General features: G+C 46.9%; 2 protein-coding genes across 2 annotated transcripts; one reads left to right on the top strand and one right to left on the bottom strand.

Annotated features, from left to right (window-relative positions):
• Window positions 1-587: 587 nt before the first annotated feature.
• Window positions 588-11641, top strand: ONS95_014829 (uncharacterized protein; the record flags this gene model as incomplete). Its single annotated transcript, XM_058508509.1, has 18 exons — window positions 588-837; window positions 886-1159; window positions 1206-2430; window positions 2530-2770; window positions 2837-2991; window positions 3100-3636; window positions 3764-4266; window positions 4355-7710; window positions 7802-7872; window positions 7956-8582; window positions 8684-9209; window positions 9312-9474; window positions 9563-9663; window positions 9720-9871; window positions 9969-10479; window positions 10539-10619; window positions 10702-11047; window positions 11120-11641. The coding sequence occupies 18 exons, from the start codon at window positions 588-590 to the stop codon at window positions 11352-11354; spliced, it is 9354 nt and encodes a 3117-aa protein (XP_058356196.1). The 3' UTR covers window positions 11355-11641.
• A 2678-nt stretch (window positions 11642-14319) lies between these two features.
• ONS95_014828 (uncharacterized protein) lies at window positions 14320-15392 on the bottom strand (the record flags this gene model as incomplete). The annotated part of the gene is made up of 8 exons (XM_058508508.1): window positions 14320-14423; window positions 14471-14581; window positions 14631-14672; window positions 14734-14859; window positions 14917-15051; window positions 15100-15154; window positions 15209-15272; window positions 15334-15392. The coding sequence occupies 8 exons, from the start codon at window positions 15390-15392 to the stop codon at window positions 14320-14322; spliced, it is 696 nt and encodes a 231-aa protein (XP_058356195.1).
• Window positions 15393-16676: the final 1284 nt, after the last annotated feature.

The following is a 16676-nucleotide window of genomic DNA, read 5'->3' as shown; positions in this document are numbered from 1 at the left end:
GCTTGAGATGTAAATTCGTTTGTTCTTCGGATCGTCGTCCCTGTCTAGATCTGAAGCTGACACCGAAAATAGCTCTGCTGCTCCGAGCTCACTAGCATAGAGAGACTCGTGTTCTCCTGTCGAATTCCTTGTTTTCTTGTCGCGATTCTTTGGTGCTTATTCTATCAAATTCTCTAGCGGTGTCTGTGTAGAGAACTCTGATGAACTGCTTGAATAGAGGAGGCGGACGCTCGTCGCACCATTTTTTTCTCCCAAACATCTTATTTGCACTCTTTGAAAGTCGGAATCGGGATGGGTCTGGGTTGTATGTAGCCTACGTTGATTGAGATGGCAAGTTGACGAAGGCCTAGGAACGTGAACGTATGTGGCTTCCCGTCTTCTGAACAAATAGCCTGCCTCCATCTTGTTTTAAGCTAAGCGAGGTAAACACATTTCTTTCCTTCATAAGAGACCCTTCTTCCCAACTTTATCTTACTTCATCCAAACCGAGTCTTGTCCTCTCGCCCTTGCGCCAGGCTTCATTTTCACCATCGCACAAACCCGATCACTTCGTAAGTCGGGCATCCAATCTCGACAAAATCACCATCATGGCGACCAACTATCTAATCAATCATTGTTTCTTGCCGCCTCAACTCCCGCAGAAAGATGATAGCTCCGAGGGTAACGACCACATGCTAACAGAGCTGTTCCAAGAGACGCTGAGGGCTGCTGCTGCCCGTGCACCTCCTGAAACCGGCTGGAAAGCTCTCATATCCATTCCAGACTTGCTCCTGGAACAGGAAGGAACCTTAACAGAGGCGCGATTGGTCCAGTCCATGGGATCAATGCTATCTAGCGGTATGTCGTCGATATCATCACATCTAACAGTGCTGATAGGCTTCTTAGGTGTGCTCGTTCTTCACATTCGAGCCCAAAATGCTGGTTTGATAATCCGAAGAGAGAATGAAGCATATGTGTTCGAGTCCTTCGAGCTTTCGCCGACCACGGACCAAGTCACAACAACGAAAGGTCGCCTTGTGCGCTGCTTCCCTGGCCCCGCGATCGCCGTCAAGAATGAGCGTGTCAATGATGTGAACTTCAGAAAGGCATTTGCTCAGTGTGTCCTTCAGTTGAGCGACCAAGTTGTGGAAGACGCCTGTCCAACGTCTCAAAAGGCCGGGTAAGTTATTTGCTTCAGAGAGACAGCTCTAGCTAATATATAGTAGTTTGGATTTTGTAGAGTGTCGACAAACAGCCAGCCCACAGTATGTTACGGAGATGCTCACGGGCTTTCTACGCTCTGTTGGACAGCCACACGATGTCACAAGAATCCAGAAGCACACGAGAGACGAAGTTCTTTGGCATAACGCTCTTGCTCCTTGGCGTCGATCCCCTCGTTGGCTACTGCTCCGAGTCGCTCTGCAGACAAGCCTGAAGAAGAAAGATGAAGATCAAGGTCGTTCCACACATTATAAGATGTTCATGGTGCTTCTGTTTACGAATGTCTTGGACCGTGCTATGCGAGAGTCGATCTCTGGGGAACTCTTGTTCATTATAACGGCGAAGATCAGTCGACGTATGCTGAAGCTTGGATCGTCCGCAGATAAAATGCCTTGGCTGGATGTTGTAAAGCTCTCGATGCACGCGGCACGAAACGAGCTGCTGAAAAGATGGAACGATGTTCAGAACACTCCACATATAAAGATCTACGAGAATCTAGACCTGCAAAGTCTCCGCCAAGCTTCCGACACTCATCTACAATTTCGGGCACTTTGTAAATACCTTGAGAAAATCGATCGACGCCTTCTGAACGCGTCTGATGACCGGCCATCGCTTCCCACCTACGAAGATAGAATACTGCAAGAGGCGTCAACACTGCCAACAGCCTGCGCTATTCACACAGATGCTGGATCTTACAACTTATGGCTACTTGATCTGGAAGCCTGGGTGAATGACCATTTGCAAACGTGGATATCCCTCAATCTCGTTCACACGCCATCGACGACCACATGCAGAAATCTTGCGACTCTCATGTCTGTGTACTTTGAAGTTGCCAAAAAAGTGTACAGAGATGACCCCCAGAGCTTTTCTATCATGGTACTGACCATTATGGATATGTGGGTTGCGCTTGATAAATGTACAATATCTGCGGAGCCACTTTTCAGAAAGTACCCCACAGGTTTTCCGTCTTCCATCTTCGACCGACTGCTCTTGGCTAAGGAACAAGACATGCGTCGATTGTTCTACATTGAGCAATATCTATTGTTGAGACGAGATGAAGCTGAGCAAGGCTACCCGCTGGTATTCCATGAAGGCAATACAACAAGAAGCTTTGCGGTGGCATTTTTTGACCAATCGCCTGAGCATCAACAATTGAAGCTTGAAATTGAAGCGGCTGCCGCTGAAGATCGAGAGAGAAAGCTTCGGGAATTTGCGAAGCAGAAAGCTGTAGTAAGTCCAGCTTAAAAATACTCACGAATCGAATTGAGCATCTCTCCACTCTACACCTATCTTTATTCGGTAGCGGCACGTGCTGATGTTTTGAAATAGTACGAGAACCTCATGAGGCAATCCAATTCCAAGACATGCTCAACTACGTCCGTCACTGTAGGCGGACGTAGGAATAGGAGAATTGAAGAACAACATGTTGCTTCTAAATGCAGTAAATGCTCTCTCAAAAGCACTGCTGCAAACATGATGATCACTGTGCATGAATGGCCTCTGCCTTCCGCTAGTACTGAAGCCAAGGCTGCTGTATTCGAGCTTGACGTCCCTGACATAGTTTCGATCTGTAAGTCACTGATTTCGCCCATTGCTTCTGTGTATCTGGTAATGCTAACAGACGTCCATCTTTAAGGGAGAGAATCTACCTATGCGGTTCTTGTTGACCTTTTCACAGCTGATACTGCCAAATCAGCCCATTCAGATGGGAAGTACATGTTGCTCAAATCTGAAGGTATCCAGAAATGGATCAAGACCAAACCCGGACGAATTCAGCTGGCATCTTCAGTCGTAAGTCCTTTGTCTATCTCGCGACTTTGGTACACTTTTCATTTCGTTTCGAGTTTCATCTCCAACGGGCTCTAAATACAGTGCAAATATGTTCTAAATGTAATACAGAAGGAGGTTTCCAGATCACACTACGGCAAACAGCGTTTTAATGTCGCAACCCAATCCACTGTATGTGTGGAGAACGGATTACGTTGTATCATGTACGACTCAGGTGCTTGTGTTTGGACCTGTGAAATCCTCGGGAAACATTCCCTAGGACGTACTTGCACTCTGAAGCTGCCCCCAGGAAACTACAAGTCTCTGCAGTACGTTTTAGATGGAACTCAGCACACATCCAACAGCATTATCGCAAATCAGGATGAATGCCCGGGATCAATCACCTTACATGAGCTCTATTCTTTCTCGACCTTGCGAGCCGGCCATAGACTTCAGTGGCGAAATATCTCCCGGGAGCTGGTTTCGCGTGTTCTGAACTTTAATCATATCGAAACACACCTGTTGGTAATGGAAGCAGCATATGAAGCAGGTCCCAGCGGTCTGGCATTCACGAGAGACTCCCATGTTGATTTGGTAGAAGAGGACTTTGGACTGTCTTTACTTTCGGCAATCGAAGATGGTCTAGGAATTGTCGAGAGCAATTGGCAGGTTAGTATATTCCCTTCACCAGATTTTCAAGATCAGGATACTCAGGTGGCATGTACCGACCTCACTGTTATGACATCTCTCCTGGCTCTTGGGACTCTGAGGGCGACGAATGCTGATACTCTGTTAGGGCGCTACTGCAGTTCGCACTTTCACTGGTCTAACGACACGTCTCTTGTCGTTGTCCCCGCATATCTTTGTGCGTAGTCGATGCCTCAAATTCCTTGATCGTGCAAGAAAGGTCATAGTTGGATGGATCCAAGATGTCACCGAATTGCTACACACTAGCGATGGAGAAGAACAGCAGAAAAGAATGGCGGCACGCATTCTCGATTTGGCACTGACCTGCTATGCAACTTTCGACACCGACGAATGTCACCTAGCCAGCATATTCTCATCGGCACAAAACGTTTCCATCGCGGTCGAATCCGCCGTCACCATATATGACAGATGTTCAGCAGTAAATGAAAGCCGCGATGCGTCTATGGCTGCCCGTATGGCTCAATTTGTCCGTTGCTCTCGATACATCGAAGAGACATTACGAGGACGGATCTTGACCGACTCCAGTGGAATCGATATTGCTATCCGCCATCTGTGGTCTGGGTATGAGCCTTCTGGAAAGTGGACTGCATTGTGAGTTTTGTTCACCCCTTCATACTCAGATTCTGGCGTCGATCTTCAATCACAGAGGAAAGACTTCCACTAACAATCATAATTGTAGGAGCTCTCCAAATGATCGATGGGTATTCACTCAGACATCTGCTCAACGCAATAGGGCTGGGATGACTGTACACTTCAACGTTCTGGATGGCGACTTTCTCGTCAATGGAGTTCCCCTGACACGACTTCCTCGCCAATACGAGTCCCACGCCACTTATCAGCGCATATTTGGTGGGAGAATTCTGGAAGTCGTTCCTTCCCAAATAGTAGGCATGACTTTCGCATCCCGCCGCGAGATATTTGGATACCAAGTTCACTTCCATTATCATGGCTCGGAACTCATCATTCGTGCGTGCAAAGATGGGTCGGACTTTGAGTTATTGCCACTCCGGGCTTTGCATGGCGATGTTCCTCAAGCTTTCATCGAAGATTATGCCCACTGGTTCGACCATAGCTCAGGCTCTATCGAATTGAGACCTATTGGTACCCCTTGGAGCACATCTCCTGACAATTGGCGTACTGAAACGAAGAGATCCGATCCATTCATTCTTTCGCAAAGCAACCGCAAGTTGATGGAAATGCGGAGTCCTATCGTGCAAGCAATTCATCAAGTTTTGAATACGCTCGAAGCGGAGCAACACATTCATGTGGTGCTTACTGGGACATCCAAAATTGAAGTTCATATCCCTAGAATGAACCTGGACTTCACCATCGAGCAGGGAAGCTCGTTTTTGGAATCGAAGCAGTTCCGCGGCATGTTCATTGACCGGAGTCAAACATTTGGATCTTTGACAGGCCTGGTCACGAAATTGGTACTGCGCGAGGCTCTTGGATCCTCGCGGATTGTCTTGGTTCCAGATGGAGAAATTCTTTCTGCAAAGCAAGATGACCATGTTCGAGTGCACATCGACACGGGATCAGCGAGACATATATCATACCATCCGTTCCATATCGATAGCCTACTGGGTCGCCTTGTTGATAACGGAAGTCTGCACAGCCGCCTGTTTCGAGTTTATCTCCACGCTGTAACATCATATCCTCTGCCGGATAACCTTCTCGGTCGAACTGGCACAGAGGAAGCACTTCACTCACTTACCCAGGCATCGACCACATCCTTTTCTACTTTTGGAAAACTAGAAACCCAATTGCTTGTTAAGATTGGCTCTCTCTCTCCCATCAGGAGATACTATCCGCCGCATCTTCGGACCATGGAAACTGTGAGTTGGAGTAGACTTCCCAGTCTACAACAGCACGAGAAGTTTTTTCAGATTGTTGAAACGATGAAGCAGGAGGCCCTGTCGCTTCAAGAGTTGCAGGATGTTTTCGTGGAGGCACCAGCAATTGATCCTCGTAACTTCAGAGAGCTGTATGAAAGAGCCAGCATCCGACTCAGCAACATTCGAGTCTACGGGTATGGCGCAGAGAAATTTACCACCCAACACGACCACGTTTACGCTGCTAGAGATAGTATCGCAGACTCTACCCGTGAATTCCAAGCTTGTTCGGTCTCAAAGCTGGTTGATGGCTGGGCTGTCAATTCAATGCCCGTTCGGGGTCTGCTTTCAAAATTCGAAGAATGGGGCTTGCCATTTTCTGGGAAAGATGACCAGTCTTTCCCAGGCCTGGGATTTGACCACGCCTTACTTGATCCGGCATCTAAGTTTCTGCCCGCAGCTTGGAATACAATTCAAAAGACGCTTATCGGATGCAACGTATCCAACGACAGATATCGGCTCATGTTGTTCTTCGCGACTTTGGCATATTCGCCAAATGCCGACCAGGACATTGTGCAAGTTCTCCTTGCATTTGCAACAGTTCCACAACTCGCGACAATTCGCATGCCTCAATGTCATTCTATCAATCTCAGTCATGGATACGCTCCAAGTACTACTACCTTGATGGAAATCTTGGGGCGCAACATCAAACCCTTCCAAAAGTCTTGGGAGAGTCGACTTCCTCCACTTGAGACAGAGACTTATCTGGCAACGGCCATCCGTAGGGAAGATGCCTTCATTTCTGCCGCGGACGAAAAATGCGAGCAGTTTATCCAGACACTGACCAGCCAGTGGCCAACCTCCAATCTTCATTGGAGAACTGCGATTGTAGATGGACTCGAAATGTACGTCAACACCGATGGTGCGAAGGGAGAAGTCGTCAAGAAGTTCAAGGAGTGGCATTTAAACCACCAATTTCGTGAATATATCACAAATCTCGAGGCTGTCCTATGTACGATAGCGAGTCCAGCATCAGCAACCACCTACTCATTCCAATCTCCCATTTCCGCTATATCTGTCCGTCAAAGATACATCAGCTTCCAAAACATCATCATGGGAGGGACACCGAGCACAGTTGGTGTAGAAAATTGCTCTCCTCTTCTAGTCCATGTTGAGAAAACTTCCTCGGCAGCTAGCCCGTCGCATCGCGGTGTCAACTTGCAGAATCTCCTCAGCCGTCTGTCTGAGAAAGCCCGCGGCGGGTATGAGAACAACTACATCAGCGATCTTCAGAAGAGTTTTGCTGCTTTCACTGCTGATCATGATCATTCGATATCCACTGCACAAAACAATGAAACTCTGGTACGGCAGCACTTAAGCAAATCGGCTGCATATGTCGCTGAGCTTTATCGCAACATCTGTCGGGATCTTAGCCACTCGCCAACAGCTGGCCATTTTCTCTGTCACCAGGCATCAATGTCACCTCGACTATCGCCAACCAGTATTCTATCGCATCTGGCTTGGAACAAGTCAAAGATGCTGCCGGCTGCCTGGAAAGCAGCATTCGTTGAGTATGGGACGGCCATCACTACACTTCAACGTGCGAAAAGATTGAACGCATGTTTAAGCGACCCAGCGGAGCTCCTTGGAGAGTTGGCAAACCCTGGCCATGTCGGATGGGACCCCCTTGATCAACCTGATTGGCTACTGCTGGAACTCGAAAACGACATCTTAATTCGGGAAGAGCAAGCTCAAATTGCCCGTCATATGATCTCCCCTTCGTCGGGAACCAACTGCATCATGCAATTTAATATGGGCCGGGGAAAATCCTCCGTAGTCCTTCCTATGGTTGCAGTGAAACTGGCCGATGGATTGAAATTGATCCGTGTAGTTGTTCTGAAGTCGTTATCGACCCAAATGTTCCACCTCTTGCAGAACAAGCTCGGTGGTATGATCAACAGGAAGATATACTATGTTCCAATATCTCGATCTCTCAAACTCACCCCCAAACTCGCCACTAAGATTCGGGACACCTATATCAGCTGCTCGAAATCTGGTGGCATCCTTCTTGTGCTGCCCGAACACATACTGTCATTCGAATTACTAGGTCTCGATTATGCACTTTCAAGAGGCATGAATGCGAGCGCCCGAAGTAAAACTTCGTCATTGACGCAGATCGGGTCTACAATGATCAACACACAAAGTGAGTTGAGTCCTACAATCTCCGCGCCACATTGTAGCTGGTAACCGCGACTTCTCCTGATAGCCTATTTACTGACATTGGCTCTTTCTAGAGTGGCTTCTTGAGAATTCGCGGGATATTCTCGATGAAAGTGACGAGATATTGAATGTGAACTTTGAATTGGTATGTACGACAAAATCATCATACTCTGAGTAGAGACTATCCTTGGAATATGTTATGTAATAATGCTGACTATAACTTTTCAGATCTATACGATGGGCGAACAACGTGGGACTGAGTTCTCTCCCGACCGTTGGGAGATTATTCCGTGTGTGCTTAACACATTGGCAAACGTCGCCCAGAATTGCGGTTTTTCTCAGAAGTTCCCCAACGGCCTCGAAATCGTAGCTGCAAAGTCCGGCGATGGGTTTCCAAGACTCAGAATTCTGCAGCCAGATGCTGGAGCCGAACTACTTTCAGCTACCGCTCGGGAAATCTGTGAGAATGGATTGCCGCGTATCAACGTTTGGAACCTGTCAAAATCAGCCCGGAACGATTTGTTCAAATTCATCACTGATCCACACATCAGCGATGTTGAGTTACAACCACTCCAGGAAACAGTTCTCGATGCCGAACCTATGAAGTCATCGCTTCTCCTACTTCGTGGACTTTTCACTGGTGGCGTACTTAACTTTGCCTTTGCTCAGAAGAGATGGAGAGTCAATTATGGTTTGCATTTGGTCCGCACTCGGCTGGCTGTCCCCTACCAGGCGAAGGACAGTCCCTCTGCGCGAGCCGAATTTGCTCACCCAGATACCACCATTGTGCTATCTTGTCTATCGTACTACTATGGAGGTCTAAGTAACAAGGAGATCTATGCAGCTTTTCAAGAGGTATACCCTACACTTTCCACGAGCACATTCCTATTCTTCTAAGGGTTGTGGACTGTTTGAAATGAGTTTTGACATGTGTTTACTGACTTCTCTTGTATTAGTTGCTTCAATCAGACCACCCCCAGGAGCAGTATCAAGAGTGGATCAAATTCGTCCCTAACATGCCCACTGGCTTCATGCAACTCAATGGTATAAATTTGAGCAACGCCACGCAATGTACTCGACTGCTCTTCCCACTGTTGAGGTTCTCAAAGGGTCTCATTGATTTCTACATGTCTCAACTTGTATTTCCTAAAGAGATGAAAGAGTTTGTTCACAAGCTATCTTCATCCGGCTGGGAGATTGGGAGAGACAAGAACCATCCTACCACGGGATTCAGTGGCACGAATGATAGCAAGTACGTCTTGCCGGTTTCAATTAAGCAGTCGGACCTTCCTCAGCAGTTACATACGAATGCGGAGGTTCTAGACTGCCTCTTGAGACCCGAGAACTCTGTAGATTCCACTCTTTCCAATGGTAAAGGTGTGCTCGATGCAGCAGTTCTCCTTGACATGGCTGTTGCTTCCAACCCGCCTGTTCGGGTAATACTTGACGTGGGCGCGCAAGTCTTGGAGCTTGAAAATGAAGGTAAGTTGCCTTTCCTGAAGAAACCATGTGTTCGTTGTACTTTGAGCATGCCGCAGAGGATGTACTTTAAGTTCAAATGCACCTGCTAACTTGTGCGTATAGAGGTTGCCCGGAAATGGCTGAGTATTGTGCCCCCTTCTGATGCCCAGGCTGCTATCTACGTGGATGAGCGCAACGAGATCTGTGTTGTCAGTCGTACTGGCTTGACGGAACCACTGCAGATATCTCCGTTTGCCAAGCTTATCGATCGTTGTCTTGTTTACCTGTAAGTATCACACTATGGCCTATCATGCATACTCCCCATCAGTGTCCGATACACCGCTCGAAGGCGCTTTTTGACTGTTATTGAAAAGGGATGAGGCCCACACACGTGGTACAGATTTGAAGATGCCATCAAATTACCGCGCTATAGTAACTCTGGGACCTGATCTTACCAAGGACCGACTTGCTCAAGGTACGTACTGAACCTTACCAAGGACTTATGTACAATACTAACAGGTAATATCGCAGCATGTATGCGACTTCGGAAGTTGGGCAAGGGCCAATCAGTCGTATTCTGCTCATCTATGGAAATTCAAATGAAGATTCTTCAATGTTGTGGCAAGACGGCCGGAGATGTCATTGAGGTGTCAGACATCCTCATCTACTGCATCTCAAACACGGTATGTATGCGCTTTTTCAGTTCTCAACTCCGACTCTAACAATGGTTTCGTTTCATGAGATTGGCACACTTGAAAAACAATTGACTGACCTTATCAGTGGCAATATACCAAGAAGTCTCTTCCACTTTGGGTAGCTCAAGGTGTGCGCCACTACAAACGGCGTGCGGCATGCGCCACCCTTTCTGGTCTTCCAACAGACCCTTCTTCGATCCTCGAAGCAGAAGCCCAAACACTCGAGCAACGTTATGGACCCGGAGGTGACAAATCTCATGAGCAAGCTATTATTAATGAAAACGTCGGGAACCCCCTCCTTTCGCCATTCCAAGGTGAACTTAATGCTATTCGCGACAAGTGTTGGGAATTCGGCCTCGACTCCTTCCGCGGCGTAAATCTGCAAGAAGAGCAGGAGCGCGAACTACAACCCGAGAATGAGAGAGAGCAGCAGGTCGAGCGCCCAAACCGACTGCCCCCACAACCTCATCTGGTCCACAAAGATGTCCGGGATTTCGCTACCACAGGCGCCATTAGTAGGTTTTCATCTGCTTTCAGATCGGCATTCGCATCGCTTCTCAATACAAGCGCTGGAGATCTGTTCGAATTCCCTGCCTGTAAGTCTCACAGTCAGAGTCCTACGATTCTTCTTATACTAATGTCATGGGGAAATAAGGGCCCCAAGATCTCCTTGTAACAGCAGACTTTGCCCAGACTGTGGATCGAGCTGAGAAATTAGACCATTATCTTCGCCCAGGTGGGTTTCAATTTCAGAGATCTAGTGCAAAGTCACTAGAATCCCTATGACAACGGGAAAGCACATTGCTGATTGTGTGCAGTTCATTGGATTCTCACCAAACGCCCCGCTTGCAAGGACACACCATGTGTGATCGTCAGTCCATACGAAGCCAACGAACTTCTCCCCATCATCCGACGCAACGCGAATGTCACCCTACACATCTATGCACCCAGACTCAGCTTGATGAATTGTACTCTGGAAGACCTCAAGTTCTGCGCGATCCCTGCTCTGCCAGCGGAGTGGACTGCTCCGTCAATCGGGGTTCAGCTGACTCTGTTTGCTGGTCAGCTGTACCTCCAGAACTCTGAGGAATATCTAGAAGTTTGCGGTTTCCTAGGCTTGTGTAACCAGGCTCCTCCTGAAAATGTCAAAGTCGCTTCCGATGGGTAAGTTATTAGTTGTCCTGGGCCTGGTAAAAATAACCGGGATGAGGAATGAAGCTAACATCGACCTATCAGATTTATCACCCCTGCCCATCGCAAATTCCTTTACTCCAAGATGGCCCATCTTTGCAATTTCACGCGAACACCCATCCCTTATCTTCGCGCCGTCTTCGCTATGCGTCGAAAGGGGCAGGCATTCGCGAGTAGTCATCTTGGACGTATATTAAATGGGGAATTATTGCGTCCTGATCATTTCGTCGTCCCGGGATCTGTGGTGGAGAAAATAGAGAAGTTGGAGGTCTGGCAGTGAGGGTCGTGCAAAGCTCGGTTGATGTTGTATCATGGGGATGCTGGGCCGAGTTGAGGTTGTGCTTTGGATGTTTCCTGATGGTTCTTGATATTGTCGTGCTTGAAGGTTAGATCAGAATACGGAAAGATCATGCAAAGCTCTGTGCCCGGTATGAATATGAGAGAGTGGCAGCTATAACGAGGCAATAGTCTCACAAGAAGCCACACTAGTGGGCATATTTAAAAGTCAGAAGCCCACACCTAAACGGATGACCACCGTCTCAGTCACGGTTATCATCAAAATTCAACTCTTATCCGTTTTCGTAGGGCTGTGATATGAAGTTGAGTATCTTGAAGTCTTGAAATGAATTTTATTTAGACTGAACTACGGTAGCTAATTCAAGCTCTTCATGAATATTTTGAAGGGTGTTGCAATTAGTCCGGGGAGTTTATTTCGGCACCTTTTTAGCTCAATTTAGTTTAGTTCAGTCTAATTTTACTATAAAGTTCATGAAATTGACGACTTTGAAGAGCCAGATTTTCATTCAGATCGTTGAATTTAAAAGAATCTGATTCGCGTTCATTCAATTCAAGGAGTTTTTTCATAATTCACGGCCACGTGCGTAGTGAGGGGTCATGTGTCAGGGATATTCTAGACACGTGGTAGCACTGATTGTCCGCCACTCATCTTAGTAAGTGTATATCACCATCGCGAAGGCTATAAAATATAGACAGAGCCAGTCGTATCCTGGCGCGAGGCGTGCTTGATTCATATATAGCGACTCGGCCTATCCCTGACTATATCCGATCGATCACGTTAATAAAGATCGCTTACAGAATCACGAAGGAGGTGTCAAGTTTACGGTTTGTAAGAAGTGACTTGTGGTATTACATGAAAAAACCAAGCAACGACACCCCTTTGTTCTATGTCGTCCGTCGATAGTCAGCGCTGTTATTCTAGGAGCTGCAGCATCTGACGAAAGTCTTCGGGAGCCCCCTTTGGATCGCTAGGCAGGCGGCCCACCAGAATCAACAAGTATCTGTGACAAGAACTTTCCTAAATCAGGAGATAAGATAAATTCCCTAAGACAAAATTATTAAAAGAGACAGTGATTAGAGACTGCCGGTTCACTTACTCATGCTGTGAACAAGTAAAGGTTGTTGCCAAAAGACTGACCCGATGCCGTTTATACTTAAGGGATACGATAACACCGTCGAACTTCTCATCTTGATTGCTTGTGGTGGTTTTATGAACAGGATGAGGCAGTAGCCATATATGAGCATTTGAAAACTCAGTAGTCTTTGCTAGATGTGTTATCACTTCGACTAATACACGCGCCTGTTCACCCGTTGAGAGGCAGCAAAATGGGGCGCTATGGACACCAATGATAGTGGTTTGACTGTCCATAGGGATCTGGAACCAAAGTTCCGAAGGGGGTGCAATATTCTGTGGGACCACAAAAAGACTATTATTCCAGACCAAGTATACAAAATCAAGAGTCAAGATCGGTTTTCGGCATCCGCTGCACACCTCGTAGAATGTGCAACGTATATGATAGATTGCAGCTACAGGATATTAGCTTTCTCTCAAAATAAACAGGTGTATATTACTGACTGAGTACACTGCGCAGTAAGGTGGTGATGAGCAGCATGGTGGGAGGTTGAATAGGTGGGGAGGTTGGTGGAGCTGGTGGAGTTGGCGAAGCTGGTGTAACTGGTGCAGTATGTGAAGTCAGTGAATGGAGGTCCAGAAGCCGTTGTATTTATATCAAAGGCCATGAGACCACAGTCCTCCTGAGAGCCAAGTCTGCCTTGCCAAACGCCACTGCTAATCTCGTCCCCCTGGACTGAAGGTGTGTCTGAATATGGTTTGACGCGTCACTGTCCCTCTTTGGCAGCCAGGGGTGGACGGGACTTGGATGTGTGCATGTACTAGAGCTATCGCGTGGATCAAGACAGCGGCACTTCGGCCACACCGAGAGTGGCTCAGGCGGACAGAGATGAATGCGCTAAGTAAGAACTGATACATCTTAGCTCTTGGAATTGACCCTTCCGGTCAGTGACTGCGAGTCACCAGTGCCCTTGATGTCGAGATTGAGATTATTTTAGGTATAAAGGTTTATTGTTATCAGTCTGCGATACCCTATACTACTTATAAGAAAGAAGGAAAACACCTAGTATATAGAAACATAGATTGTATCTCTACAACTCTCCCTTTAGAATGTTCTATTATCTTGATGGGTAGCTATTATAGCTTATTAAGAATCGGTTTCGCTAAACCGTCAAGGGAGCGCCAATCGTCCTTACTAATAATGTATTCCCTGCGATAAGTTCAGGTGCTTTGGTGACAACCGTGGCAATGATCCGAGTAACCCGCCATACTCCTGCCTCGTACCAAGCAGGCAGCAGCTTGCAGGGCTTGGTACTTCCATTTCAGGAGGGCTGCACTCCGTGTGTGTGTCAGGGGCATGTGCATTTTATAAGTCCGGCGGAATGCGAGAGAATATCCGGTCACTTTGGATGACGACTTAATAGATATAATGGCTGGTCTAAGACTTGTTTGACTCTAGTCGATAGATACATCTTGGGGCTGGTTTTCAATCAGTGCAGCATCACGAGGGTCGGGGTTGATCGTGGATGTAATGTTGTGGCAAGGCGGCATGATTTTAGTGTACCGGATGCACACTCGTTCGATATAAGAGTCGGCATCCCCTCATCTTGCAAACAAACGACACGCCTATGAAAACAACAATAAATATTGTTAAATATAGCTAATACATTCTTTTCACCACCCTTCAATCAACGATTTCTATTTTTCAGAGATCTGAAACCTATAGAAGGGATCAAATCGTTCTTCATACTTTTTCCCTCCTAAGTGCTAACTCTCTTGTTATGTGGTTGCTTGGACGAGCCCCTCCACAATGTGCAATATTGGTCTCATGTGAGGTTGATGATGGTGATTTGCTATTTCATCGTAGTTGGAAGGATTAGGGAGAAGCAAGAAAACGACGACGCGTATACATCTCCGGTTTCATTCTTCCCTGAGCCTTTTTCTGCTCGGGCCTTCCCCTTCCTCCTGCCTTGTCTTCATCTTACGTGTAGCACACGTCTCAATCGTGACTTCTCCTTGCGACGTACATCCACGCTCCACAGCGTCCAACTGTTCCCGCAGATTGCTATTACTCTTGTCCAGGCATGCAACCTTACGCTCCCATTCGATTTCCTTCTTTTCTAAGGCACTGTGTTTGACTGCTAGACTTAGTATTATGAGAGTCTTCCAGTGAATGGTGAAACCGACCTTTCAATCCATCATTCTCTGATTCTAAAAAGCATATACGGGCTGTGATACCAGTTAGGTAAGCATACAGTCGGTTGAGATTATCGGAGAATAAGATACTCGCCTTTCATTTCGTGCCACTCTATCGGTAATTGCCGGTTGTTTTGTTGCAGACCCTGGTTTTCAACTTGCAATTTCCAACTGTCGTATTCTAACTGTCCCTTTTCTGATTGCAGTTGTTCTATAACCTCTGAAAAGGAGGAAAGAAGATTAGGAATAGCTATTAGCATATGATAGGCAAACTCACGAATAGAACCTCGTGTTATAAGTTGATAAACTCGAGCCATCTCAATAGAAATGGTAATGGGGTTATCAAGTTGTCCTCCTACAGAATTCACCACAAAAAGCGGTGATGCCCAATTCTGGAACTTGTCATCTAAATCTACAGATGTTAGTGGAGTATAAATTGGGGCGATTAGTGCAAGCTTACTTCGCAGTAGGGTGACTCGACTATCCTCTCCCAGGTAAGGGGCTCGTATTGACGCCTGATATAACGGTCAGTCTGAAGTAGCAAGCCCGAAATGAAAAATATATCATACCGACTCAGGGGCGAGATTGTTGGCCACATCTGGTGGAGTTGACTCTCTGGAATGACCATGCAGTCTACAAAGAGCAAGATTAGTCCTTGTTGAAGAGGGGGCCAATATACATGATCGTGACTTACACCTGGTTAACTTGTACATCGTCCCCCCCCTCGATCGTATTCTGGAATTGTGAACTCATAACGTCAATCAAAGATTTTAGATGGTAGTGAATAAGGATGGAGAATGGTTGGCTGCTTATCTTGCTTTTATACTCGATACCCCCCTGGCCAAGCCGGTCTCGCATACCTCGCTACTGGAAACAACCATTATGCCGAGAGTCATGAGTACAATTTCAAGCAGAGTACCCCTGCCTAGATACGTAAGGAACTAGTGCGGAATGTGCAAATAATATCTGACTTGGGTATTACAGGCCACATTCAAGCCTTAGATTCCCGATGGCCCGCAGCTCCCAGGGAGGTTCTCCACACCTGGTACCGGATAACAACTGGTGCAAGGGTTTTGGGCTCTGTAGCTATCTATAGAGGCGTTAGTCTCTTAGCCCGGTGAATTCTGATGTTGAATGGATAGAAGACAGCTTGGGTGGTCACAGGGGCTCACCTTCTGAACCCCTAGCAAGTTCGGTAACTCCGTGGTAAACGGCATCATAGGGACTGCTGTTCGTGTCCGTAAGCTGGATGACTATTCTTTAAGCCCTCAGCAGTTGCGACTATTGGCTGCAGCAAAACAAGCTGTCTCCACAACATACCAACTTCGATAGAGCAGGGCGGCCTATGGGCATCAGGTATAAGCCAGGGATAAAGTCGAGCGAACACTATTCTTAGACCGTATATTACCAAATTGTTCAGAAGGCCCCTATATCCCTGACAGGGACCTATTTCTTGCTTGACAATTGCAGATGCTCTTCCGTGTGGGTTTTACCTGGTTGAGACGGAATCACAGTATGGCAAGATTGCACCAGTGACACTTGGAGTTGAAACTGAAATCTAGCACAACATCGTACGAGGTCGGGCCTTGGGTCCGTATGAGGTAGATTTTGGACCAGATATCCACCTTCTCCATCATGCAGCTGAATTTCACATGCGAGCCAACACTTGACATGTACAACCAGGTTGCTCGTAGGGGTTGGTACGCGTCACTTTACCTTTGGTGCCGCAGTAGTGCTTCTGCAGCTCAGTGGATCGTAGTGCTGTTTACAAGACACTAGGAACTTCTCCGCAACCATGACTCCTGCCTTGATACGAAATTGTAACAGATATGTCCTCACACCGAAGAAATCGCTTAAAATACCCGATCACGTGTCACATGCCCCTCAAGCTCGGCTGTAGCTATTCTAATGCCTCTCAGAGCAGCCATGCTCGTACTTGTGACTATTCAAGTTGAGATTACGGCGGATTTCAGGTTGAATTTGATGATTTCAGCCACATACCAATCAGAAATCAAAGAATGTTACGTAGTATTCTGT

The sequence above is a fragment of the Cadophora gregata genome, assembly GCF_030347475.1.
Source record: "Cadophora gregata isolate MNR1 chromosome Unknown scaffold_9, whole genome shotgun sequence".
Lineage (NCBI taxonomy): Eukaryota > Fungi > Ascomycota > Leotiomycetes > Helotiales > Ploettnerulaceae > Cadophora > Cadophora gregata.
This window is presented reverse-complemented; position numbering and strand designations above follow the sequence as displayed.